This window comes from Solea solea, chromosome 10 (genome assembly GCF_958295425.1).
Source record: "Solea solea chromosome 10, fSolSol10.1, whole genome shotgun sequence".
NCBI lineage: Eukaryota > Metazoa > Chordata > Actinopteri > Pleuronectiformes > Soleidae > Solea > Solea solea.
Genome location: NC_081143.1, coordinates 28,114,112 through 28,141,744, shown reverse-complemented (window position 1 = coordinate 28,141,744; position 27,633 = coordinate 28,114,112). Strand labels below are relative to the sequence as shown.

Here is a 27,633-nt window from a genome sequence, read left to right as displayed (position 1 = left end):
TCTATGGACAGACCTTTAGTGAACGGTTTATTGTCCCTCACATGGTCACCATGGTTCACATGGTTCTGCAGCCCACAGTCTAACTGACTTTCACCAGAGTTTTCTTCTGCAGCATCAGTCTTTATAAACCAGCAGCGACTCATTTCATAAATGTACAGTTTATACAGAGGCAAATTACCACGGGTGCGCCTGTGGCACAGATCTGTGCCACATGAGCACTAAAGGTTAAAATCCCAAACCTGTGACATGTTTTCACCAAGGTTCATGAAACTTGGTGGAACTTATTTTCTGCTTCGTCCGCGTCTTCTTTCCGTCTTTTCTTTCTTTCTGTGACGTTTTACTGACACTGAACAGAAAAAAGACTCACATGAAAAACACCAGACGAGTTTGTTAAAATGTTTTATTGAGGCTGTACAGGTGGTTAACGAGGGTAAGTAAACATGTCCAGAACTGCACAACATAACTCACTACTGCCCCCACAGGACAGGAGGCGCAGGTGAATGGGTGAATATTTATTTCTTCACAAGTGATTTAAAAATGATTTTCCTCCCTGAAAGATTTTCATGAAAAAACAAACCTGAGCTAAGTTTAAATCTTCTGTTTTTAAAACAATGAAATGGTTAAAGGTTTGTGATGCGAGCTAAGATGGCCGCCACCCCCCCCCCCCCATGCATGACTCAGCACTTTCAGAGACCACAACAAGGTAAATGCTTTAAAAACAAGTGACTTTTTAAGTGGTCATATTAGATACTGACACAGTGCTGACGAAGCTGAGAGCGCCCCCTGGCTGCCAGCAGAGACACAAGGATAAAAAACTGATTTTAGCCATTTAATGAAAAACTCCTGTAATAAAATCTACATCAGTTTAAGTTTCTACGATATCTACGTCACATGATCACGTCTTTATCTCACTGTTAGACAGACTTTTCCAACAGGAAACTGACGTTTATAAACCAGTGATTTTAGCTGGCGTGGACACAGGAGTTGCTGGTCCTCTACTGCCTCGTGTGGTCACTTTGTGTTTCTGAGGTCAATCTGAACAAAGGATTTCAAACACTTAAGTGACAAAATAAGACATTTGAACTTAGTGACGGAGGCAGCAGTGGATCAACAACTCCTGTGTGTGATGTTAAAATCACTGATTTTCTCTATGAGGTTTGGTGTGTGAGAGTGAGTGATTTACAAACTTCAGTTTAACAGTGAGATGTGACGAAGATATCAGAGACTTAAACTGATGTAGAGTGCTTTTTATTAAGTGACTAAAATCTGTTTAATATAATAAACATCCAGATAATTGTCAGGAAAAAATTTGGAAAATTATTGGAAATTGAAAAAGAAATTAACTTCTGTATTTCTTACAGTTACAGACCTTTAATAACGTGTTTTGTGTCCAAACTGTTTTTTCTTTGGTATTTAATTAACAAATTAATCCTGAAACCAGACCATCAACATCATTAGTTAATGTGAGGTGAACATCAGCACCATAAAAAAAATAAAATCAGAGAATATCAGGTAATTATTTACAAGTTCATATAAAAAATACAAACAAAACAATAAAAAAAACACTTTTTTAGTCAAATATCAGTTTTGTGAAAGGAAAAAAGAAAACTTGTGTAAAATTAAAATATAGAATAATTTAAGTGAAAAACTTCATTAGTGTTTGATTTTATATGTATTTGGATACAAAAGTGTCTCAGCCAATCAGATCACACACGTGACCTGTGACATCACATGTTTAAAGCACCGCAGGTCAGCTGACGTGACGCAGGTAAAAATACAGCCCACTGTATCCACTTCCTGTTAAAGCTCCGCCCCCAAATCTCAAGTTCTTTTTGGTAAAATTCATGTTTTTTTTGTTTTTTCGTTCATTGTGTTTTTGTAACATCAACATTTTGTAAAAAAAAATTAAAATCATCACGTTAACATCGAGTACGGAAGAAGGCTCCGCCTCTTTTTGTTTATAGAGATAATGTTTAAGCTAAACTTAACATGGATCAGTGACTTTTTTTATAACTTTCATGACAAAAGTTTTTAACGTTACAAAAATTTGAAAGATTACGCTCCGACCTTTTCTACTTTATGAACAAGCCTTCAAGCTCGCGTCAGTCACTGTGGAAATGCTAGTATTCCCTCCCATCAGCCCTCTGGTCAAAGCTCCGCCTACTGGAGGTCGTTTTTTTATGTTCAGTGTTTTTGTAACAAAATTTGTAATTTTTTGTAAGTTTTGTAAAAATGTGAACAAAAATATATGTTAAAACAAAAAATTTAATTATTGAAGAAAGTTTGTAAGAATTGCAAAAAATTGTAAAAAAAAAAAAATTGGGAAGATTTTGGGAGGTAACTTCAGTGATATTGATAGACAAACGTTTTTAACGTTATAAAAACATAACTGACAATACAAAAATATCTAAATCAAAAAATTTAAAGATTACGTACACGCACTGAACACGTGACCTGATATGTGACATCACGACGAAGTCACAAAGACATCACAATGACGCCAAGACGACATCACCATGACGTCATAAACAGTGTGAGGTCTGACCAGCGTTCATTGTAAAAACGTTCAGTTCGAGTAAGAAAAGTAACAAAAACGCAGATTCAGTTACGTGTTTTTTTTCAATTTTTCTTGTGGTCTCACGGGTTTCTCTCTTCGCATCGGTCGTTGGCGGCGACGGCGTCGGGGCAGCGGCAGGTGAAGCCACCGTGTCTGGGCAGACACAGGTGAGAACAGCCGGCGTCTGCGCAGTAATTATAAACTGAAGGAGACAAAGAAAATCTGATCACATGATCAATCACAGGGAAAAACAAACATCTGATCACATGATCAATCACAGTGAAAGTCTGTGGTTTTTATTGCGATTATTGACAAATAACGAGTTTCAAAACAAAGGGGTGTGGTTTAATCTTAATTTAATTTAATTTAATCTGTTTTATTTAATTTATTATTTATTAATTTAACCTAATCTAAAGTCATTTTCGGTAATAATCTAATCTGGATTCACGTTTTCTAGTATATATATATACTGATATACTATCATCATAAAAAAGACAATCATGAGTGATTAAAGGTTGAGGCGACTCGTACCTTGTGGACAGTGTGTGGTTGCCGTGGCGATTCCGTACAGACGGGAGCGTTTCTGTGGCAGGAACTCTTCTGTCTCCGTCTCTGAGCTACGGTCTACGGCGACCACGGCCTCCCTGTAAACAGCAACCATGACGTTACACACCTGAGCGCGATGCTGTTAAATGTGAGCGTTTCCATGGAAACCATGTGTGTGTGTGTGTACCTCCTCCAGTCAGTGTAGTAAAGTTTCCTTCCAAAGGAAACGAGACCAAACGGGTACTGGATCCCGTCGAGGATCCGCCTCCTCTGCCGCTGGTGGAGATCAAAACACTCAACCACACGAGTTCCTGTCGAGCAATCAGAGAAGAGCCACGACGTCACATGACTAACGGTCGCTTTTATTCAACCATTTCTGAAGGTGTTTCTCATATCGCTCACACACCAAACCTCATAGAGAAAGGAGTTGTTGATCCTCTGCCGCCTCCATCACTAAGTTCAAATGTCTGATTTTGTCACTTCAGTGTTTAAAATATTACATTTAGACTTAACTCAGTGACACAAAGTGACCACACGAGGCAGCCGAGGACCAGCAACTCCTGTGTCCCCGCCAGCTTAAATCACTGATTTTCTCTCTGGGCTTTGGTGTGGGAGAGTGAGATAAAGACGTGATCCCGTGACGCAGATATTGTAGAAACTTAAACGGACATAGATTTTATCACAGGAGTCTTTTGTTATCTTTAAAAACCCTGAACTATCCCTTTAAAAACACAATAACAGTGACAGTACGTGTCATGTGACCTCTGAACCAGAATATTCCTCACCTGCGTCGGCCCAGCACAGCTGTTGGGTGTCGAGGTCAAAGGTCAGGCCGTTGGGAAGGCCCAGGTTGTCCTTCACCAGGATCGTCCGCTCTGTCCCGTCCATGTTGGACATCTCGATTTTGGGTCCGTCCCTGTCCCAGTCCGCCCAGTAGATCCGCCTGAACCCAACAGAACCAAAACCACATCAGAAAAACAAAACGCTGTCGCTTAAAAAACATCGTAAAGTCATCGGCGTGTTGGCGACTCACCCGTATGCCGGGTCAGCGACGATGGGTCGAGGGTTGACCAGGTCGCTGTGGAACAGGACGCGGCGGTGGCTGCCGTCCAGCCTGGACACCTCCACCGTGTCCCGCATGGAGTCTGTCCAGAAGAGGAGGCGGGACACTGGGTCCAGGGCGAGGCCTTCTGGACTCTGCAGCTCTGAAGACACAAAACACGGAATTACATCCACTTCAGGACCGGAGTTCAGAACCACGCGTCCAGATTCTATCATCGTAGTTTTACGTAGACTCATTTCACAGATTTGTTCCCGACATTTTCCACAGTTTGTTGACGTGATGAACGCAACAGGCCAGGGGGCGGAGCCTGAGCCTTTTACACATATATATTTTGTTTGGTACATATATCATTAGTTTAGTATGCGTATATGTTGTTTATTTTATGTATCTATGTATAATATAACATATGATATAAGGTGAATATATAACGTGAATATACAACGTTAATATATAAGGTGAATATATAACGTTCATATATAAGGTGAATATACAACATTAATATATAAGGTGAATATACAACGTTAATATATAAGGTGAATATACAACGTTTATATACAACATTAATATATAAGGTGAATATAAAACGTTAATATATAAGGTGAATATATAAGGTGAATTTAATATATAAGGTGAATGTATAACGTTAATATATAAGGTAAATATATAAGTTGAATATATAAGGTGGATATAAAAGGTGAAAATATAACGTTAATATATAAGGTGAATATATAAGGTTAATATATATAAGGTGGATATATAACGTTAATATATGGTGAATATATAAGGTTAATATATAAGGTGAATGTATAACGTTAATATATAAGGTGAATATACGTTAATATACAACATAAATATATACGGTGAATATATAACGTTAATATATAAGGTGATTATACAACGTTAATATACAACATTAATATATAAGGTGAATATATAACGTTAATATATAAGGTGAATATATAAAGTTAATATATAAGGTGAATATACAACGTTAATATACAACATTAATATATAAGGTGAATATACAACGTTAATATATATGGTGAATATATAACGTTAATATATAAGGTGAATATAATATATAACGTTAATATATAAGGTGAATGTATAACGTTAATATATAAGGTGAATATACACCGTTAATATATAAGGTGAATATACACCGTTAATATATAAGGTGAATATATAACGTTAATATATAAGGTGAATATACAACGTTAATATAGAAAATTAATATATAAGGTGAATATATAACGTTAATATACAAAATTAATATATAAGGTGAATATATAACGTTAATATATATGGTGAATATATAAGGTGAATGTATAACGTTAATATGTAAGGTGAATATACAACGTTAATATATAAGGTGAATATACAACGTTAATATACAACATTAATATATAAGGTGACTATATAACGTTATTATATAAGGTGAATATAATATATAAGGTGAATATATAAGGTGAATATATAAGTTGAATATATAAGGTGGATATAAAAGGTGAATATATAACGTTAATATATAAGGTGAATACATAAGGTTAATATATAAGGTGGATATATAACGTTAATAAATGGTGAATATATAAGGTTAATATATAAGGTGAATGTATACGTTAATATATAAGGTAAATATATAAGTTGAATATATAAGGTGGATATATAACGTTAATAAATGGTGAATATATAAGGTTAATATATAAGGTGAATGTATACGTTAATATATAAGGTAAATATATAAGTTGAATATATAAGGTGGATATAAAAGGTGAATATATAACGTTAATATATAAGGTGAATATATAACAATATATAAGGTGAATATAAAAGGTGAATGTATAACTTTAATATATAAGGTGAATATATAAGGTGACGTCTCTTGTACCTTTAGTGATGACAGGAAGGACGTCTCCTCCGCTCAGACTGGCTTTACTGATGGACGGCCCGGTGATGTCCGTCCAGTAAACCATCTTCTCCACACAGTCGTAGGCCACAGCGATGACCACACGGTCCTGCAGGACACGAGAGGACAAAGACACGTTCATTCACGAGGAGACATTTTCAAAGAGTCCTTTGTCTGGAAGGACAGAGACGAAGACGTTTAACGACATTCCTGAGCAACACTGACTGCGTTTGTCCGTCAGCTGCTTCCCATACGACATAAAGCCAGGTGCACACAGGAAGTCGCTGGTTGCTAAGCAACAGAAAGTCCTCTGAGGGAGGGAGTTAAAACGCTTTGATCAACACTAAAACACATGAACTTTTCAAAATAAAAGTCTCAGTTTCTGTTGGCCCACGCAAAAAAAAACAACCTATAGTTTTCAAAATAAAAGTCTCAGTTTCTGTTCGTCCATGCAATATCACAAACTATAGTTTTCAAATAAAAGTCTCAGTTTCTGTTCATCCACGCTAAAACACAGTGCAGTTTTCAAAATAAAATGTTCCCAGTCTCACAGGAATGTGCAGCAGAGCTTTGGCCTCGTCCTTCTTCATGTCGTATCCGTCCAAAGGAACGTGTTCGATTTTCCCGCTCTGAGCAAACAGCAGGGCACTTCCTGGGGCGACAGGGTGGACGTCAGGCCGGGGGGTCGGTCCCACAGGGGGCGGAGTCACGGCCTGGTCAATACCTGTGAAGGAAGAGGGCGGTGTTTACAGAGGTCAGATGTGAGTTTAGCTCAGCTTCATGATTCTCATGAGTGTTATCGTGAAGACTCACACAGAGGCGTGCTGCCCGGTCCGGTCCGGGTGTTCGGGATCTCCTGACCGTTAGCGTCCACACACCAGCACTGCTGGATGCTGCTGTGACACTGTGTGGACTCAAAGGAGCCGTGTTCGTCACACTGTGGGATGTACTGAGAGATGGCCGGCTGAGGACGGAAGAAGGAAAAGAAGCGGGAGGTGGAGGCTGAGGCGGAGGCAGAGGCGGAGTCTCTCTGACGCTCACACAGCGTCTTCTCTCGCTCTGAGGAAACAAAATCACAGTCAGAGTGAGATGTCTGCGCTTCATCAGCAACACGAACGTCTTTGTACTACAAAACCGTGGTTTTAGACACAGTTTACAAAATAAAAGTCTTGGTTTCGGTTCTTCATTTTCAAAATAAAAGTCTCTGGGTTCCCAAATCCATCTTATTTGTTAGTAATAAGAAAGAAAGAAAGAAAGAAGGAAAGGAAGAAGAAAACATAAATATTTGCTAATTTCTTTTTAGTAAATATTCTAAAATTCAATATTAATGTTTTCATAATTTATATATATATATATATATATATATATATATACATATGTATATATTATATACATATATATAGAATAGAATAGAATCTAAGAAAACTGGATTCAAGTGTTAATATAAATAATGTGTGTGTGAGCAGAGATCAAAGACTCAGGAAGCTCTTCATGTCACTCTTATCCTCGGGGCATCGACAGTTTGTGAGACACAACAATCATGTCTGACAGACGAGGAGACACAGAGAGGACGAAGATCAAAGGCAGACAAAAGCAAACAGAGTAAATGATAACGTTCAGGATCATAAAGACACGAGTGTGGAGTGAAGCTGTAATGAGCCGTTCTGAGCTCTGAGTGCTGAGCTCGTGACACCTGGAAGACACACGACCACGAGGACAACGACACCAACAACAGTTCAAACACGACGGTGATGACACAGTTTTCAAACTGTCTTTCTCTCAGCGTTAAACTGAAGTTTGTAAACCACTCATTCTCCCACACCAAAGCCCACAGAGAAAATCATCTTCACTTAAACTGATATGGATTTTATTTTGTAAAGTGGATCAAATCAGTTTTTTTAACATTTAACCACAGGAGGCAGCAGAGAAGCAGATAAACTTTTCTGGACTCATCAGGACCAGAACCCCCTGCAAAGAGGCGATCATGATATTCTATCTATTCTCCTGATCCCCCTAACAGACCACTTAGGTCCCAAAATACAGTTTTACTTGTGATTCCCAGAGTCTGTAAGAGCCAAATGGGAGGCGGAGCCTTCAGTTACCAGGCTCCTCCTCTCCTGTGGAACCAGCTCCCAATGACAGTTCAGGAGGCGGAGCCTCTCTCTGTATTTAAAGTTAGACTTCAAACTTTCCTTTTTGATAAAGCTTATAGTTCGAGTTAGTTCAGGGAAACCTGGACCATCTCTTAGTTCTGCTGCTATAGACCTAGACTGCACTCTCACACTCAGGGTATGAATATGACTTTTTATATGTCCTTAACTGTGTTCTTTCTCTCCTTAGTTTGTGTCTTTCCGTCCTTTCCTCCCTCTCTCTCTCTCTCTCTCTCTCTCTCTCTCTCTCTCTCTGTGTCCTCATCTTGCAGGTTGCAGATCCAGTTTGGAGGCTATTACTATCCTACATATCATCCCCATTATTAATGTGCTATAATTAAAAGTCGACATCAGTATAATTTTTTATCAACAATCTCTGCTGCTGCTAATATTAATGACATCATAGTTGTATAAACATCATCACTGAGTCAGAACTGCTCTGTATAAACGTATAACTTGATACAGTTGTTGTGTATCTGCCCCTGGTCTCTCTCTTCTGTCTCTACCTCACCTCTCCTCTCTCCCCCATTTTTCCTTTCACCCCAACCCAACATCTGTGGCCGTTTCTCAATACTCAAGTAAGCAAGTATGTACTTGCTTACTTGGGAAGTATATACTTGAGAAGTACGCTGGGAGTATATACTTGCCAAGTACGGGAGTACACAAGTATGTGGTTGTTTCTCAATACTCAAGTATGCAAGTATGTATGTATTGTTCTGCTGTTTGAATGGTGGCTGGCGCCAAGTGCTGCAGCCTCATTACCGCCACCTACAGTGTTGATAAATGAACATATGAAATACTTTTAATAAATACATATATATGTTGTTATTATTTTTACATTTTAAATATTTAACTTCATTTATTAATTTATTTCTATTAAAATACACATTACAAATAATACAATGTGGAAAATAGATATATTACAGCATTGTAGAGTAGTATATATATATATACAGTATATGTATGTATGACATATATGTACGTGTACAAATATATACTACTCTACATACTATACTATACATATCTAATATTTACATATTATATTTAAATATAAATCTCGACTTTAATATAAATCTAAAATTCAAAGTTAAAATAAATAAAACATTAACAATATACAAACTTTCTAACTGTCAGGTCAAAACGTTTCCATTAAAAACAAAATAACACGTCAACAACAAATCTATGGATCACACCAAACATCTAATGACAGCGACGTCTGAGCCAGCGGATCATTTCTTCAGGATAGGCCGAGGTAACGCTGCTCTGTGCCGGGCACAGTGAGCGCCGAACGTCCGCAGAGGCGGAGCTGATCACCTCCGACAAACGTCGCTGCCAAACTATAAATACGTCATATCTTCATACACAAACCACATGTTTGAATTCTATATGACTCATTTCTCGCCTCAAATGATGTTAAAACTTTGTTCCGGGACACAGAAAAATATTTATTTCAGATTTATATTTCTATTATCTGCTGCTATGCTCCGCCGAAATGTATTCTGGGATACATGGCCATCGCAAGTACGCTTAAGTCACCTCCGATGCATACTTGGTAAAAATGGGCGGAGCGAGAACATTTCCGGGTTTGAGAACCGTCCTCGCTGTTCGCTTACTTGAGAATTGGAACAGCACTTGGACTGAGGCTGATGACGTTTTCACAAGTACGGGAGTACGCAAGTACGCTCAAGTACGCACAAGTATGGATATTGAGAAACGGCCTGTGAGTCTGGTTCAGAGATTTCTTCTTCTGTTAAGAGGGAGTTTTTTTCTCTCCACTGCCCCCTAGTGTTTGCTCATTGTGATTATGATTTGGTGCTATACAAATAAAAATGAATTGATTTGAATCCTCTCTGTTTGTGATAACTCACCTGTGGACATGGGGCTGCACTGGAGTCCGTCGCCATGGAAACCAGGGTGGCAGCGGCAGACGTAGGAGCCCGGCGTGTTGGAGCAGAAGGCGTCGCGGTGACATGGACCGTGACGACACTCGTCTTTGTCTGACAGAGAGAAGACAACACTTATTACACTTCCTAATAAAGATAAGTTTCCTCTTAACTGTCAACCAGGAAGCTGTGAAAGTGACTTTAAAGTGGTTAGAAGAAGAAGAAGAAGAAGAAGAAGAAGAAGAAGATTCTGATCTTCTGTTTGATCTGTCAACGTCTTTTTCAAACCAAAACATTTGTGACTTTGTCTCATCTTCTTGGTTAGTCTGCACTCTGACACCAGTCATAACAACACACACACACACACACACCTCGACAAACCCGTCCGTCGCCCTCAAAGCCCGGCAGACAGGAGCAGGAGTAGGCGGAGCCTCCACTGTAGGTGCAGGCCGCTCTCTCAGGAACGTCGCAGTCGTGACTTCCTGTCTGACAGTGATCGACCGCACGAACTTCCTCTGCAGGAACAACACAAAACACTTTTTACTCTGATCCTGATCCTGATCCTGATCCAGATCCGGTCTCTGACTTTATTAACAACACAAACCTTAATTTAACTGAAACTGAAACAGTGTTATTTAGTGTTTCTGCCTGTAGGGGGCGTGTTTGAACAGCAGGTAAAAAAAAAGTTGTGAATTTTTTTATTCCCGTCAAAGAATTTTACATAAATTATTTAAATAAATTGAATAAAATAATTGTTGAAAAATCAAGGATGAAAGAAACAAAAAACACAAGATTCACATGTATTTTGTGTGTATGTGCGTTACCATGACAATAGCGTCCGTCTCCAGTGAAGCCGCTCATACACACACAGGTGAAGTCCAGTCCGTCACCTGACCTGCATGCGGCGTTTATGTCGCAGCCGTGACGACCTGTGAAACACGGATTCTGCTCCGGAGCGCCACCTGTAGACAAACATACAAACTGCTTACCACCGTGATGACCACTGTGTGGCGCCAGAGAGAGAGAGAGAGAGAGAGAGAGGGAGGGAGAGAGAGAGAGAGAGAGAGAGAGAGAGAGGCCAACAATAATCATTGATGTCAGCACAGGTGGAAACTGAAGGTACTTCCTGTTTCCAGCAGGTGGCGCAATCACAGTTTATTATCGAACCTGAGAGTTTGAGAATACGAAGAATAAAGTTACAAAGCTACGGTTCACGTTCTCTGTTGTTTGTCCGTCTGTCGTTTGTCTGTCAGTCGTGTGTCCGTCTGTCGTGTGTCCGTCTGTCGTTTGTCCGTCAGTCGTTTGTCCGTCTGTCGTTTGTCCGTCTGTCGTGTGTCCGCCTGTCGTTCAGAGTGAGTGTGCTGAGTGTCCAGCATCAAAGCAGGACAAACAGAGTCTGTTGGTGTCGTCTGTTTCCTCAGCTGTGTCTGTGTTGGCAGGAGGTAAAGGTCAGAGGTCGTGGAGATACCAACCTCCGGGAGATTTGGGGGGAGGGGCTTCAGTGCTGTGGATTAGGAGTGCTGGAGGTAACAGAGCAGGTGGGGGTCGTTTACAGGAAGTTCACGAGTTACACAAACAAACACGAGGAACATCTGTGTCCAGTTTCCCGAGGAGGAAACTTCAGAATCACAGCGATGAACGCCAGTTTCTGTCAGAACTAAAGCACAACTACAGCCTGGAACCAGAACCACTATGATCCTGCATCCTACACAGGAAAGAGCTGACGATGATGTCACAGCCAACAAAAACGACAAAGATGGTGTTTTAGTATGGATAAGACCTTAGTTAATGGTAACTAGTCTCATGAGGTAACGACAACAAACTAACTAACCACTCAGTGTGTGTGTGTGTGTGTGGTCAATTTGTATTTAAAAGAAACTCAGAGCTTATTTAGACAACAGTTTTTTTCCATTTACACATTCACTCACACATTCATACAGCTGAATGTAGACTAGCGGAGCTGGGAATCAAACCCACAACCTGGGACCTGACAGACGACACACCGGCCCCCAACATTCACCTTAAAGAGACAGTTCAGGTTTTTTTGAGGTTGCTCTGTGAGCGCCCTCCTGCTGTCTGAACTCACTGTGGATTTGGCCGATCTTATTAGTCATGGCGTAGCGGATCAGCTCGTTCTGCTCGTCGAACCACGCAAAGATCTGGTCCACGCTGAGCTGCTGGGTGGACAGCGCCGCCCTGGTGGCCTCATTGTGTGGGCAGGTCTGGAAGGTGATGGTCTGGCGCCACTGGTAGGTTCTGGCCTCGACGGTGCCGTCGGGGAAAGTGACGGAGTAGTCGCGGTTGGAGGAGGAGGTGATCACTTGAGGAGAGGAACGTCAGAAAAACGGTGAAAACCTCATCAGCTTTTCCATTGTTTTTAGTTTCAGTTGTTATTTATCCTCACAGTTCCGGTCGTAGTGGTAGATCTCTTTGTACGGGTCGATCTGGACTGACGACCCCAGCGGTAGGGCGGGTAGGCTTCCATCCAGCTCCGTGCTCACCACCAGGTGGTCGTGTTCGTCGATTCCTTCAAACTTCTGCCTGATACTCAGACGTTCGTTCCCGGGCTGAAAGATAACATCAGCCTGTCGCGAAAACACGGCACCTGCGCGGAAACAACACCAGCGATATTTTAGCTGCTGCTATTCTACAAAAAATATTTACAGTCCAACTGTGCTAAACATGTTAGCTTAGTAAGAAAACAACAAAAGACCTCCTGACCAATGAGACTGAAGCCGTTCTCTGACTCAGGCTGCTCCAGGGCGAAGGCCCAGCCGATGACTCCGCCCAGTGAGGACAGAGGTTGCAGCGATGGTCCCACACTCTTGGGGATGTTACTGATGGCCACGTAGGCGCGTCCGTCGTTGATCACCACATACGAGTGAAGGTCGTTGTTGCTGAGCTCCACCGGAGTCCCGCCTACAAACATGCGACCGTTCACCTTCCCGTTCATCCTCTGAGGTTTGCCTGGAAAACAAACCAGAGTCAGAGTCCATGTAGTTTGGTGTTAACGACTAGTTAACAGTGATCAGGTTAAGCGACATCAAGAGACAGTCAGGGGAGGTAGCTAGCAATGAAAAAACATACTCTTTAAATGCGTGATGTCACAAAAGCTTGTCGAGATTCTGCCAACATCCTGATGTTTGGTCAGAAATGAAGACAGTTGGTGTATGTGTGGGCGTGGCCAAAATAAAGGTGGACTACCTGCTAACATCTGAAAACATGTGTGTGACCGTGAACGTAGCTAGCTGTAGCATTAGCCACAGGTGACTAGTCACACTCGTACACGTAATCAACGATGTTCAACCAGAAACCAACACTGTTGTTTTCTTCATGAAAATAATAAATAATAATAATACTAATAAATTAATAATAAATAAAATAAAAATAGAGCTCGTATGATCTGTCGTCTACAAAGGTTACAAGGTATATTTGTTATTTGCTAGCGCTGAAGATGCTCCTTACCGTCTGGAACACAGTCCTTCCCGTTACCATAGTAACCGGGCCGACAGTGGCAGCAGTATCCGTAGCTGTAATCCTGACAGTCTGCGAAGGCGGAGCACTTGTGCCTGTTGTGGACACACGTCTCCGAATTGTACGCAAATACTGCGAAAAAAAGATGGAAAACTTAATCAGCGCCAACAGAAACAAGTGAAGGAACTTGTTCTGAATCGTTAGTGATTTACCGTTTACGTCCAGATCTTCATCTTCATCCACCACGATGATCTGGGGGTGATAGGGATGGGAATGAGGTGGCACTGGTCGGGCTGGTTCAGGGTTGATGTGTCGTGGTTGGACAGGATCCGAGTCAGGGTACCATGGCTTGACTGTGGAGTATTCAGGTTCACTGGGTTCAGGACTGGTGTATTGTGGTTGGACCGTATCAGGATCAGGGTACCCCAGCTTGACTGTGGAGTATTCAGGTTCAGTGGGTTCAGGACTGGTGTATTGTGGTTGGGTCAGAACAGGATCAGGGTACCCTGTCTGGACTCGGGGATATTCTTGTTTACTGGGATCAGGGCTGGTGTACGGCGCCTCAAATGTGGGGACTTTAGTCTCAGTTGCATAAGGGTCTGTCAACTCAGTTTGGTCTGAGTAACTTGGGCGAACCGTTTCTGTGTTGCTGTATGTTGGTTTGACAGTCTTGAATCCTGGGAATTCTGTCACAAACTGGTCCAGTTCATCCTCTGTCTCTGGTCTGCCATTCCCAGATGAGATGGTCTCGTCTTCTGGGTTATCAGTTTGGTCCTTATTGGGAGTCTCAGTTTCTTCTGGCATTTGGTAAGTTGTGAAGTCAGTCTCTTCAGGTTGCCTTGGCAACATTGTCATAGGAGATTCAGTAGTACCCTTCTCCTCCTCCAGAACAATTCCTGGTATAATGGTGGTTAAATACCCTGAGGGACCAATCTCATACACCCAGACTCCTTTTCGACCAGAGTTTGTCTTCCTGGTTGGATGTAAAAAGTAAATAAAATCAGTGTGAGTGAAGGAAATCATCAGAGACATTCTGTCTGTCTTATGTTAAGTCTTTCAAGGGACAGAAAAGCCAGGAGTTTGGAGTCATGAGACCACAGTCTTAACAACGTGGATGACAATTAACTCCTGACAAGAACTTCAGCCTCAAAAAACTTGTTTGGTATTTCAGCCTCTGGTTCAATGACCAACCTTCTAAGGGTCATACCCTGGGCAGGTCCAGTCCAACGTATTCTCACCTACAGTCAATTTAGAGTGTCCAACCGCTGCATGTTTTTGGACTGGATTTTTTGGCGAGATCATGCAAACTTGACAAAGACAGGCCAACGGTCGAACTGGATTCAAACCAGTGACCTTCGCACTATGAGCAAAAAATGCTAGCAACTGCCGTGCCATGTGGCCCTCAGACAAGAACTTCAGCTTCTGGTTGCTTGTTCAAAGACCAACCTTCTCAAGTTCTAAGAGACTCTGAGGATTCAAGCAGTCAACCTTTCCACTGTTCTCACCATTAGATGATTTAATTCGTAGATTATACATCTACCAAATAGTTTAAGACCTCGCAATATGGCATCGTAATATTTATCCAGCACAAAACAAACTAACAGCTGTTAAAAAGTAACAACAGATTCATACTTGGTAAGTTCCCTGACGGAGGCCTCTTTGTCGGTGGTGGTCTGGAAGTATGTCCCCTTGGGATTAAACCAGCTGTTCACTAGACCTTGATTGAATCCAGCTTCTAGGAGCTTCCTATCACCCCCAATGGATGTGTAGAGGAACTGCAGGCCGTCTGTGGGATACAGGAGAATGGCGCAGGAGGACGACTCCATGAGGACCACGACCAGCTGGAAGGTGTTTTTCTGAAAGTACAAACAAAATGTTGCTAAACAGCAGTTCTTAGTTTTGGCCTTTGGATGGCGTAGTCATTTAGTTCACACTGGACCAGGTCTCTAAGACGACTGGTTTACTGGTTCTAAGCTAAAGTACTCAAAGAAACTCAACATGGCTGACCTTAGCGTCTGGTCCAGGTGAACCCTGAGCGGTCATGTTGACCCATGTGACCACGAGGACACTGTGCGGCTTTGCTTTGTTGTCTCTGGGGAAAGCTTGAGCGATGTGTCCGCTGGCTCGGCTCAGAGCGTCCTCGCTGCTGTCCAGCCTGTAGAAGACGCTCCCCTGTCCATCGCTGTGGTCCAGGTCTCCCAGCAACGCTGCCATCATTTGGAACTTGGCCGGCATCTTCCCCAGGTACTCGGTCTCTGCCGCAGGTTTGACCACCGACACAAATCCATTAGTGTTAATCTGTAGAACAACAGAAGGTTCATGGTTTTTATTAAAACTACTTTGTTTTCTTATCATTTTACTTATAAAACCTCTTTGTGCTCCATGTTAAACACATTTGTCCAAATTTTGAACAAATGAAGGAATTATTTAAGTGAAGGATTTTCCATCGGCCGCAGAAAAGTAATGTCAAGGTCATTAATCAATTTGTGTTATGTATTAAAACAGTAAAAGTGAGGAAAGGAAGTGAGGAAACAGAGAATTAAATCAGTGCATCAGTAGAAGTGAGTGAATCCATGAGTTGCAGTCATGCAGGGATGAATGAGTTAATGTTTTTCTCCAGTGGAAACTGCAGTGAGACGTTCAGGACTCTGTGTCCACCCACAACAATCCTGCACAATAACGTCTCATTCACTCAGAAGAAAAGGATCTTTTAACCTCGTCAGCCTGAAAAATGCCTCTGATTAAGGAACAGCTGTGACCATGAAGTGTGTCCTCTGTGTGTCGGAGGACGAGGACGAGGACCAAATACACTCACTTCATGTCTCATATCAGCTCTGAATAATCAGACTGTTCCTTTAACTGACGCAAACACTCAAACTCCAGCTTCTCCAGGTCACATGAACGTTTGTATTATTTTCTCTAACCACACAAGCACATGATCGGTGAAAACAAAATGGCTGCCAGTAGAGTAACGTGGAAAAAAACAGGTTTTAGCCACTTCACAAAACACTTGAATTTGCGTCAGTTAAAGTCTGCGATATCTGCGTCACATGATCACGTCTTTATCTCACTGTCTGTAAACCACTCACTCTCCCACACCAAACCTCATGGAGAAAATCATTGATTTTAACATCACACACACACACACAGGAGTTGTTGATCCACTGCTGCCTCCATCACTAAGTTCAAATGTCTTATTTTTTCAGTTCGGCTTTAAAAAATCCTTTGTTCAGATTGACCTCAGTGACACAAAGTGACCACACGAGGCAGCAGTAGACCAGCAGCTCCTGCGTCCCCGCAGCTAAAATCACTGATTTTCTCTATGAGGTTTGGTGTGGGAGAGTGAGTGGTTTATGAACTTCAGTTTTCTTGTTAGAAAAGTCTGTGTAACAATGAGATAAAGATGAAGTTACTCATGTGTAAAAACACAACAACAACAAAACCAAACTTGTAAATCAGTCCTGATACATTTCTGTTTTCCATCGAGTCAATAAACACTTTAACCACATATTTAAATATTTGACGTTGACTAACAGCTGAGTGTAAACAGTGGTGTGGTCGACAGTTAATGTCCCACATGATGATTATTGTCATTACTGCTATTATATTTACTGGAGGATGACGGGACTGTGTTTTCCAGAACGGCCTCAGGGGGCGTGTCTCTTCACACAACCATCCATCAAACTGAGGGCGACGCCCACATCTCACGCGCTGTCACTTCACGACACCAAAGTGTTGGAGTGAGCAGTGTCAACACGAGGTGAAAGAGTGAAGTGAAGCAGTGAAATCAAACCCAACAACATCTGCTCTTATTGTTTGTTGTCTTCAGTCCAACGAGAGTCTTATAGGATATTTATTATAGTTTGAGTGCAGCTGTGCAAACATCTGCAGCTCCTTTCTCTTCGTGTTCAAACTCACTTTTCACTCTTTCATTCAGTTTAACTCAACACAAACTAGTCACCATTTTCATCATCAGTTCATCTGTCCACGATTTTTTCCATTAATCCATGAGTTGTTTGGTTCAGAAAACGTCATCAAATTTTATTTAAAACTATGTTCTCAACCTAAAATAATTCAGTTTGAATGATTTATTTGTTTTAGGAAAGCAATTAGAATATAGTGACATTTAACAAGCTGAAAATCACAGAAACTTGATTTAATTATTAAAAACACAAACTGATTCATCGATTCATTTAGTAAAGGATTAATAATCAGTTCATCATTGCAGCTTTACATGTTTTAAATGAGAGGGTTAGTCTCTGTGTGTCGCGCTGGTTCTCAGCAGCAGGGGGCGCTCACCCACAGCACATTCAGTACTGACTCAAACAAACAGATGAACTCTGACTCTAAAGGAGTTCCACAGGGCTCCGTGTTTGGTCCCCTGACAAAGACGCTCACATCTGTTTGTCCTCATGTTCTTAACATTTGACTCCAGGCGTAAACTGTTGATCTGAAACTCGTAAACATTTCACTGCTGTCAAACAGGAAGTGATGACACCACCACGACTGGGGTTTTACATTTAAGCATTTACCAGACACTTTTATCCAAAGCGACTTACAACAGAGGAATAAACTACATCTTAGAAAGAACTCCACTAGATAAGAACAGTGACAGAGGGTGAGAGAGCAGAGGTGGATCCAAGTGCAAGGGAGGGGGAGGGGCTAAGGTAAGTGCTAGGACAGAAGACTCCTGGAAGAGCTTGAAGACAGAGATGTCCCTGTTCTGGTAAACGGGGGTTAGATCAGAGAAAAACATTCAGATATTCAGGACTCAGTTCATACAATCCTTCATATATATATATAAACTGTATATATATATACACATTATATATATATGTATGTGTGTGTGTGTGCGTACATTGACGTGTCAAACAGAAGGACAGAGAGGACAGAGGACGATGAACAGACTCAGCTTGAGCTTCTCTGATGTTTACATTCACGTTCACTTTCGAACGTAAACATGAGCGTAAACATCGCAAACTTTGTCTTTCACGTGTACGAACGAGACGCCGTCACGTGTCGCGAGGCTCCGACGTCTGGCTAACGTCAGTGTTTACGTTTTTCCCGTTTACATTTTTCTGTCGTTTCTGCAGCGTCACAGATTTTGCGATCGCTGACAAAAAAGTCAGATTTTTAAAAAACAACAACATTGATCGTTGTGAAGTTTGCAAAAAACAATCACGGCTAACGGTTTTGCTAACAGCTGAACGTGTGCTTTTGCGTTATGACACGAAATGTCGCAGAAACTCGGCCAAAGTGAAGCAGAGGAAAAACAAGTTGGCGTTCAGTCTGGACTTGTGTTCAGACTAATGTCGATAAAAAACAGACGAGTCATTGCTGAGTCATCTGAGCCGGTCATTCACTCTGGTTTAAACCAGATTAAACTGGTTTTTGTGCAAAGGAAGTGTGCTAGCTGTGTAAGCTAATGCTTGCGCACGCGCAGTCACTGAAACACAGAAATGTAGTCAGACAATACTGCGACGTGGGCGGGGCTTCGTGTCATTTCCGTGGTTGTGACAAAAATACAAGACTCCCTTGACAAAACCAGTAATTCAGCCTCACAGGAGACAGGGGGCACTGCTCTGCAGTTTCTAGGCATTCGTTTTTTTGCTTTTGTTGTTGTTTGAGTTTCGGCCGAGGACAAAACGATCGGAATGTTTTTACGACGCACAAACCCAAACAAATCAACAGCTGTGGAACCAGAACTACTGTGTTTGTGAGCTAAAATCAGTGATTTTGTGAATGGAGTCTGGCACAGCACTGAAAAACAGCTGCATCATGTTTTTCTTCTCAGGCACAACAAAGAAACACAGAATATTTGCCGAGTCATTATATAGTTGATGAATTGACAAATTGTTTCTGGTCTTAAAGACCTTCAGTTATTAATCATGACTCATCAATATTTGATCATTAAATCAGTGAGTTTTGGTTTGGGATAAAGGTGACATGTCATTTTATTGTATATGTGTCCTCCTCCTCCTCCTCTCCTTCTTCTTCTTCCTCCTCCTCCTCTCTGGAAACTTGCCAGGACGCCGCTGACATCACACATGTCTGACCTCTGAGGTCATGGTTATCAGCGTGAGAACGGAGGAACATCCTGAACGCTGCCATCTGCTCTGTGGAGGACAGATGTCTCTCGTCTGTCTATGAGTTCCAGATGTGGATGCCGCGGCGCCGACGCTGCGTCAACGTCCCACTGATGATTAGTGAGTGTCAATCACTGTGTGTGTGTGTGCTTTACAGACGCCACACACACACACACTCGTGGAAACACCTGATGTTTTGTACTGACAATCTCTACACTAACATTCTTTAGAGAAGGGAAATCTAAAATATCTTCAAAGTAAAAGCCTTAAGTTTTTACTATTTTCTTTGCTTCATTTAACAAAACAAATTCAACTGAATCATTTGGAATTTTTTTCTTTATGATTATTCAAAGTCAAAGTGAACAGATTCAGCAGCAGAACTTTAATATTTAATGATGATGATGATGATCACAGAAGAGAAGAAGAGTCACGACACAACGAGACGTCGCAAAACTGTCGTACAATTCAAATTCAGACAGGAGGTGTGTGTGTGTGTGTGCTTCCTGTTCGACATGTGAACGCGACCTGGCATCACACCTCTATGTGTGTGTGTTGACGGGGGAGGGGAAAACAAATGGTGAGGGAGGGGCTTAACTGTTTCAATCTGTTTCAACAGAGAGTGAAGGATTTTAAATGCCAAAATAAGACATTTGAACTTAGTGATGGAGGCAGCAGTGGATCAACAACTCCTGTGTGTGTGATGTTAAAATCACTGATTTTCTCTATGAGGTTTGGTGTGGGAGAGTGAGTGGTCCTGGGACGAAGGCTCCTCCCACAGACGACTTAAGGTAACAGCTACTTGTCTGAAAGGCTCCGCCCACATTGACAGCGTTTTACTCTATTTTACTGTTTGTGTTTGATTAAGATGCAATCAGGATTAACAGTCACATGACCTGAGGAATGCACTAACACACTGTGTGTGTGTGTGTGTGTGTGTGTGTGAGGAATGTGAGTCATTGCAGATAAGGCACACACACACACACACACACACACAGATAAATAAGTTTAAACAATGAATGCAGGTTTAATTACATTAACAGAAACTGATCAATCAGATCGAATAGAAAACCTTATCAGGTGTCAACACACACACACACACACACACACACGCACACACTGATAATACTCAATGACAAAAAGCTTCACAATGAAATTCCCTGAGAAAACAATCCGAAGTAAAACAAAGAGAAAAAAACACTGAAACTCACTTAATTGATGAGTAAAAACAATCAAATGTTAAAGCCAGGTGTTTTTCTTTGTTAACGTCATGTACGAGACTCCATCGACAAAAACAGCGACAGAACGCGTTTGTTTGAGTTTACTGCATCATCATCGACAATCTGGACGTTTGACGCAACCAAACAACAAGAGGAGCTAAATTACTAGTTTTGTCAATGGAGATACACTGTGATATAAGAGCCACAAAAATGATTTTAGTCTTCAATGACGACAAAATGTTCTGCAACACTTTTGTCACTGCTCACGACTCCGCCAAGTGGACAGAATTACATTTCATGTAATTGTCACTCATGATATTATGGTAAAAACTCGAATGTCTCATAATTTCCACTTTTCTAATAGTTTAATTTTAAGATTTCCTCAAACAACACATTTTTTTGACTTTCACAGTTTCTCTCATGTTTTTGACTTTTATTTTATGAGATTAAAGCAGAAATTGGCGGGGGGGGGGGGGGGGGGGGGGTTGTTATTTTAAATTAGCAGAACAGAGTTTTTTTACCAGGGCCCCTAAAATGCTTTGAAGGGGCCCTGCTGAGGAGAACGCACGGTTTCGTGCTCATGGAAACAAATAAATAATCGATAGTTGCTGAACTTTTAAGAGTCAAAGTTAAAGTTGATTTGAATGAAAGAGATTTTGATTCTGTTTTGAGTTGATGTTGTAAAGTTAAATTGCTGTTAAAGTGAATGAAGTTTCGTTTGTTTGATAAGTTCATTTAATGTGGATTGAAATCATTTAAATGTAACGTTAATAAAGTGGATCTGGACTCACGTAGACCCGCTGGTGCTGGTCGCTGAAGAAGAACAGCGATCCGTTGAGACGCAGCTCGGCGGTTGAATCCTCCCCGGGATGAAGCTCCTTGTCTCCGGCTTCTATGCCGAACTCGAACAGGTCCTGAAGATCCAGAGCTGAGCTCAGGTTCAGGTTCAGGTTCAGGTTCAGACTCAGGCTCAGCAGAAACCAGCAGAACCAGAACCGGCTCCGGGACCCGGGACTCATGATGATGCAGCAGCAGATACAGCGGGAACCAAGTGAGTGAGTGAAGGAGAGAGAGAGATGAATGAAGGGATGAAGGGGGAGGAGAGGGGGGGGGGGTCTAACTTTAGTTTCAAAATAAAAGTCTTTGTATTCAGAAAGTTTTCAGTAATTTAAAAAAAAACGTTTTATTTAGTCACAGATAAAAGTGTCTGTGTGTGTGTCTGTGTGTGTGTCTGTGTGTATGTCTGTGTGTATGTCTTGGTTTGTGTGTGTGTCTGTGTGTATGTCTGTGTGTGTGTCTGTGTGTATGTCTGTGTGTATGTCTTGGTTTGTGTGTGTGTCTGTGTGTGTGTCTGTGTGTGTGTCTGTGTGTATGTCTGTGTGTGTGTCTGTGTGTATGTCTGTGTGTATGTCTTGGTTTGTGTGTGTGTCTGTGTGTGTGTCTGTGTGTATGTCTGTGTGTGTGTCTGCGTGTATGTCTGTGTGTATGTCTTGGTTTGTGTGTGTGTCTGTGTGTATGTCTGTGTGTGTGTCTGTGTGTGTGTCTGTGTGTATGTCTGTGTGTATGTCTGTGTCTATGTCTTGGTTTGTGTGTGTGTCTGTGTGTGTGTCTGTGTGTATGTCTGTGTGTATGTCTTGGTTTGTGTGTGTGTCTGTGTGTATGTCTTGGTTTGTGTGTGTGTACGTCAGCCTCAGGCACCGCCCTCGACAGCTGATCAGTGTCTGTACTGCCCCCTGCTGGACACACACATGTTATACAGCACTGACTGTTTCCTTTTTTAACGGATTATAATTTAATCTACAGTCAGATTATTATTAATATTTATGTCAGCTGTTCCTAATGAACTGAGCATCTGTTCAAACTTTAACACCTGACAACTGATGAGGAGGAGGAGAAGGAGGAAGAAGATGATTGGCCTTCATTGACTTCTTTGTTTTCATGATTTATTTATACAATTCTTTAATTAATAAAAAAAATTACATTTGACCATAAGAGACTCTATCCCGCTCTCTCTCTCCCTCCCTCTCTCTCTTCCTCTCCCTCTCTCTGTCTCCCCCTCCCTCTCCCCCATCTCTGCAGCATCCTCCTCCAGCTCAGCCAATCACGTGCTGCGCAGTCTGTCATGTGACCAGCTGCCGCCGCTCACACTCCACGAGGCACCGGCAGAAAAGTGGGCGGAGCCTGTGACCATCTTCCCTGAGTGTGATGATGATGACGGATCCCACTTTTATTCTTCATCATCATCTTTAGACCTCACTCACACACACACACACACACACACACACGCACTCTCTGATGACTGAGTGAGTGAGTGAGTGAATGAACGGTGAGGTGATGGAGGGAGAGCCGGCACCGCAGCAGCAGCAGCAGCAGCTTCTCTCCTCCTCCTCCTCCTCCTCGTCGCTCGCGCTCCTCCCGCCTCCTCCCACTATCTCACCGGCGGTTCCTCCGGTCGTGAAGCTCGGTCTCACCGTGGTCTACACCGTGTTTTACTCGCTGCTCTTCGCCTTCGTGTACGCGCAGCTGTGGCTCGTGCTGCGTTACCGCCACAAACGCTTCAGTTATCAAACTTCGTTTCTGTTTCTGTGTCTGCTGTGGGCCGCGCTGCGCGCGCTCCTCTTCTCCTTCTACTTCAGAGACTGCGTCACCGCCAACGCGCTCGCGCCGTTCGCCTTCTGGCTGCTCTACTGTTTCCCGGTGTGTCTGCAGTTCTTCACGCTCAGCCTCATGAACCTCTACTGCGCACAGGTGAGAGGGGGCGGGGCGGGGGCGGGCACGTGACGTGATCAATGTTCGTCTACTTGACTTGATGTCTACCTGTTACAAAGGCTGTTTCCATGGTTATGTTTAAGGTGAGGGGTTTCACCGGTAGTAGCCACACCCACTACTGACTCCGCCTCCGTGCATTTAGGAAGGGAAACGAATGACTCAGCATTATTAAATCATGGCGTCTGTACGTACAAAACCAAAGAATACAGCTAAAAAACCCTTTTAATAAATAACATATTTTGTTGATTGTTTCTTGCTGTGGCCACAGGGCGGTGCCACGGCACAGCATTTGATTGATGTGTGTCGCGTGTCACTGCCCGACGTTTGGCAGAATCCAGATTTGTTTCACGTGTTCAGAGCACAAGGTGCAGATCTTTGTCCCTGAACTAATCCTTCTCTTTTCTTGCAGGTTTACTTTAAGGCTAAGTCCAAGTATGCGCCTGCTCTGCTCAAGTACAGGTAAGTTCTGCGAACTCCGCTAGCTTCGATTGTAACTCTAGTGTTCAGGAATTAGCAATTAGCCAAGTTTGATGTAAAGACTTGCACTCCGTCCGTCCCCCAGACTCCCTCTGTACCTGGTCTTCCTCGGCGTCAGTCTCCTCTTCCTGGTGGTGAATCTGGTCTGTGCCCTGCTGGTGAAGATGAGCACCACCGACGTCAAGACCATCGTCCTGGTGAGGGTCACCATTAATGACAGCCTGTTTGTCCTCTGCGCCGTCTCGCTCTCCGTCTGCCTCTACAAGGTCGCCAAGATGTCGCTGGCCAACATTTACCTGGAGTCAAAGGTAACAAACCATGAGATATTATGGGGGGGGGGGGCAGTCACACCCTGGACAGGTCGCCAGTCCATCACAGGGCACGTACTCAGAGTGTCCAGAGTCTCCAGGTAAAACCCAGAGAATATGCCTGGTCCTTGTTCTGACCGGGTCGCAAACCCAGGTCTTTTTGCTGCAAGACGACAGTGCTGCTGCCACTGCACTGTTCCAAAGAACTGATTCAAAAGAACTGATCTAAAAGAACTGATTCAAAAGAACTGATCTAAAAGAACTGATCCAAATGAACGGATCCAAAAGAACTGATCTAAAAGAACGGATCCAAAAGAACTGATCCAAAAGTATGACTCCAAAAGAACTGATCCTAAAGAACAGATCCAAAATAACTGAGCTAAATGAACGGATCCAAAAGAACTGATCTAAAAGAACTGATCCAAAAGAACAGATCCAAAAGAACTGAGCTAAAAGAACTGATCCAAATGAACTGATCCAAATGAACGGATCCAAAAGAACTGATCTAAAATAACGTATCCAAAAGAATAGATCCAAAAGAACTGATCCAAATGAACTGATCCATATGAACAGATCCAAAAGAACTGATCTAAAGGAAGGGATCCAAAGGAACGGATCCAAAAGAACATCTAAAAGAACTGATCCATATGAACGGATCTAAAAGAACTGATCTAAAGGAACAGATCCAAAAGAATAGATCCAAAAGAACATCTAAAAGAACTGATTTAAAAGAACGGATCCAAACAAACAGTTTCAAAAGAACTGATAAATTGTGCCACTTTGAGGCTCCAGTCTCTAGGGGAACCTGTCCTGGAGTGTCCACAGTTTGCCGGACATTTTTCAGAGCTCACATCTGAAGTGGTCGATGTTTCTTCCATCACGTAAGTTAATTCGGACACTCCTGTGTTTCAGGGGACCTCGGTGTGTCAGGTGACTCTGATCGGCATTATGGTGGTGCTGCTTTACGCCTCCAGAGCCTGTTACAACCTGGTGGTGCTCGCCCTCGCCAACATCGAGACCGTCAACTCCTTCGACTACGACTGGTACAACGTCTCCGACCAGGTGAGGGTCACGTGTTCTTCGCGTATTCTATGATTAAACTCCCTGACCTCTGACCTCTGACCCCTGACATGTTTCTGCCTACAGGCGGACTTGCGTTCGTCACTGGGAGACGCCGGTTACATTGTGTTCGGCGTGATCCTGTTTGTGTGGGAGCTGCTGCCGACCTCGCTGGTCGTCTTCTTCTTCAGGGTCCGGCGTCCTCCTCAGGACCGGGTCAGTCCTCCTGACAGGGTCACATGACCGCTTTTTTTTTTGTTTTATTACATTTTCTTTTTCTGATCTTGTTTTGTCGCAGAGTTCAGCCGGGATACCGAACCACATCCTCTCCTCCCGTGGTTACTTCTTCGACAACCCGCGCCGCTACGACAGCGACGATGACCTGGCATGGAGCATTCCTCCCCAGAATGCATCAGCGAGGTAGCAACATTAGCAATTCACACAATTTTACTGTTTTTTCAAAAGTTCATGGCTATGAATTCTGGGTGATGGATGGTGTGAAAAAGAAAAGCGACTGCGATGTGCGTGATTTTTGTTGAACGTCTGTCTTTTTTCTGACAGTCTTTCGTCGGACTGTTACGACTGGAGCAGCCGCCACAGCAGCTTCACCGTCCACATCGGCACTGACGACCAGCACCTGACCGCCACCGCTGGAGAGCTCCACCCCTACCCGTGACTCTGCCCCCCTCTGCACTTCTCGTTTGTTTATCGTCACTCACGTTTGTCGCAGCGTAGAAAAAAACGTAGAAAAGATGCGAGGATGTTTGAAGAGGTTTCCTACACGGATCTCACACACACACACACACACACACTGCAGCGCCACCATCAGGCCAACAACTGCGGTGTAAACTTGTACCGATTGTAGTGGCGGGGCTAATGTGTGATTGACAGCTAGTACTGTAAAAGTGGGGCATTGTTGCAGGTCATGTTTGTCAGGCTCCACCCCTCTACTTCCAAATATGGTTACTTCTATACTTCTCCAAGACGTCACTGATTAAAATATTTGTGGGCGTGGCTACACTGTGACTGACAGAGCGTTCCAGTTTCACAGATGCTAATCGGGTCAGGTGCTTGCTAATCTTAGCATTACAGCTAGTTTTGCTAACTAGCAAGCAAATCTAGCCAGTGTGCTAATGTTAGCATGTTAGCTAACATGATTAATATTAGCAAGCTAATCTGGTTTAATAAACAGTGTTCGATACAGAGAACAGGGTTAGATGGAGGAGTTTCATTCGCTGTGGTGACCCCTGAAGGGAGCAGCCGAAAGGAAAAGAAGAAGTTAGCATTACTGCTAGTCTGCTAGTTAGCGAGCTAACTTGGTTTGATAAACACTGTTAGCATTGAAATGTTTATCGTAAACTCACTGTAGCAAAAGCAGCTGTTAGCCGTTGATTCTCAGGGCAGCCATTTTGAATTGCAAACTGCAAGCTTGAAGAGCGTGAGCTGCACCTTTAACCTGTGTTTGCAAAACATTTGGTGCTATGATGGAAAAATTACAAATGAAAGACGAGTGAACGTGTGGTGGTTTCCATGGTAACGCCGTGTAGGAACTCTGCTTCATAGACGTCCATATTTGTGTAAAAAAAAAATTACTTATCGCAATGAACGTCACTCACTCATTCATGTGAAATAATGAACTAAAGTGTTTGTTGAGTGTTTGTTTTATTTAAAAAGGATAGAATTAAGTGTGTAGAAAAGAACTCAAGAATCAAAAATAAAAGTAAAAGTAAATATTTTTAAAATAAAAAACTACCTGACGCTGAGGAAAGCAACGGATTGGTAGAAAGGCTGAAGGGGGCGGGACTTGTAGTATGTGGTTAAAATGGACTGAGAAAATGACGTAAACTCTATATTTGTAACAGGTTTTTGTAAATGATTTGTACAGTTTGTGTTTTTCTGTGTGTTTGGTGATTCCCAAAAACAACAATAAAAGGACAACGTTCTGTCATGTCAACCATGTTTTCATTCTATAAACCACTGACTATAGTAGTATATCTATCTATATATATATATATGCACTGTATATACTGTGCATACATATTGAAAATAGTATGTAGGATGAATGCCTACATATATACAGATATACGTGTACATATATGAATGATTCAGTATATAGACAAATTTATATATATATA

The 27,633-nt window shown here is 42.3% G+C and overlaps 2 protein-coding genes across 2 annotated transcripts; one reads left to right on the top strand and one right to left on the bottom strand.

Annotated features, from left to right (window-relative positions):
* Positions 1-386: 386 nt before the first annotated feature.
* On the bottom strand, positions 387-22,431 carry LOC131467037 (nidogen-1-like). Its single transcript, XM_058640724.1, has 19 exons — positions 21,677-22,431; positions 15,590-15,880; positions 15,215-15,438; positions 13,795-14,555; positions 13,574-13,714; positions 12,830-13,075; positions 12,513-12,713; positions 12,195-12,428; positions 10,933-11,070; positions 10,480-10,623; positions 10,094-10,222; positions 6,889-7,134; positions 6,627-6,799; positions 6,058-6,184; positions 4,137-4,308; positions 3,889-4,046; positions 3,291-3,414; positions 3,089-3,201; positions 387-2,759 (listed from the first exon to the last, which is right to left on the bottom strand). Exons 1-19 carry the CDS (start codon positions 21,902-21,904, stop codon positions 2,638-2,640), a joined length of 3,972 nt encoding a protein of 1,323 aa, XP_058496707.1. The 5' UTR covers positions 21,905-22,431; the 3' UTR covers positions 387-2,637.
* gpr137bb (G protein-coupled receptor 137Bb) lies at positions 21,848-27,452 on the top strand. The gene is made up of 8 exons (XM_058640806.1): positions 21,848-21,936; positions 22,965-23,633; positions 24,064-24,113; positions 24,217-24,439; positions 25,352-25,501; positions 25,586-25,714; positions 25,797-25,918; positions 26,060-27,452. Exons 2-8 carry the CDS (start codon positions 23,205-23,207, stop codon positions 26,172-26,174), a joined length of 1,218 nt encoding a protein of 405 aa, XP_058496789.1. The 5' UTR covers positions 21,848-21,936; positions 22,965-23,204; the 3' UTR covers positions 26,175-27,452.
* Positions 27,453-27,633: the final 181 nt, after the last annotated feature.

Bases quoted from the DNA above. Each gene is read 5' to 3' on its own strand.
- gpr137bb (XM_058640806.1), top strand. From the start codon at position 23,205: ATGAACGGTGAGGTGATGGAGGGAGAGCCGGCACCGCAGCAGCAGCAG. The intron at 25,502-25,585 runs GTGAGGGTCACG...TTCTGCCTACAG, and splicing joins GGTACAACGTCTCCGACCAG to GCGGACTTGCGTTCGTCACT. The intron at 25,715-25,796 runs GTCAGTCCTCCT...GTTTTGTCGCAG, and splicing joins GGCGTCCTCCTCAGGACCGG to AGTTCAGCCGGGATACCGAA.
- LOC131467037 (XM_058640724.1), bottom strand. From the start codon at position 21,904: ATGAGTCCCGGGTCCCGGAGCCGGTTCTGGTTCTGCTGGTTTCTGCTG. The intron at 15,439-15,589 runs GTCAGCCATGTT...TTGTACTTTCAG, and splicing joins CACCTGGACCAGACGCTAAG to AAAAACACCTTCCAGCTGGT. The intron at 3,415-3,888 runs GTGAGGAATATT...ATTGCTCGACAG, and splicing joins GCTGTGCTGGGCCGACGCAG to GAACTCGTGTGGTTGAGTGT.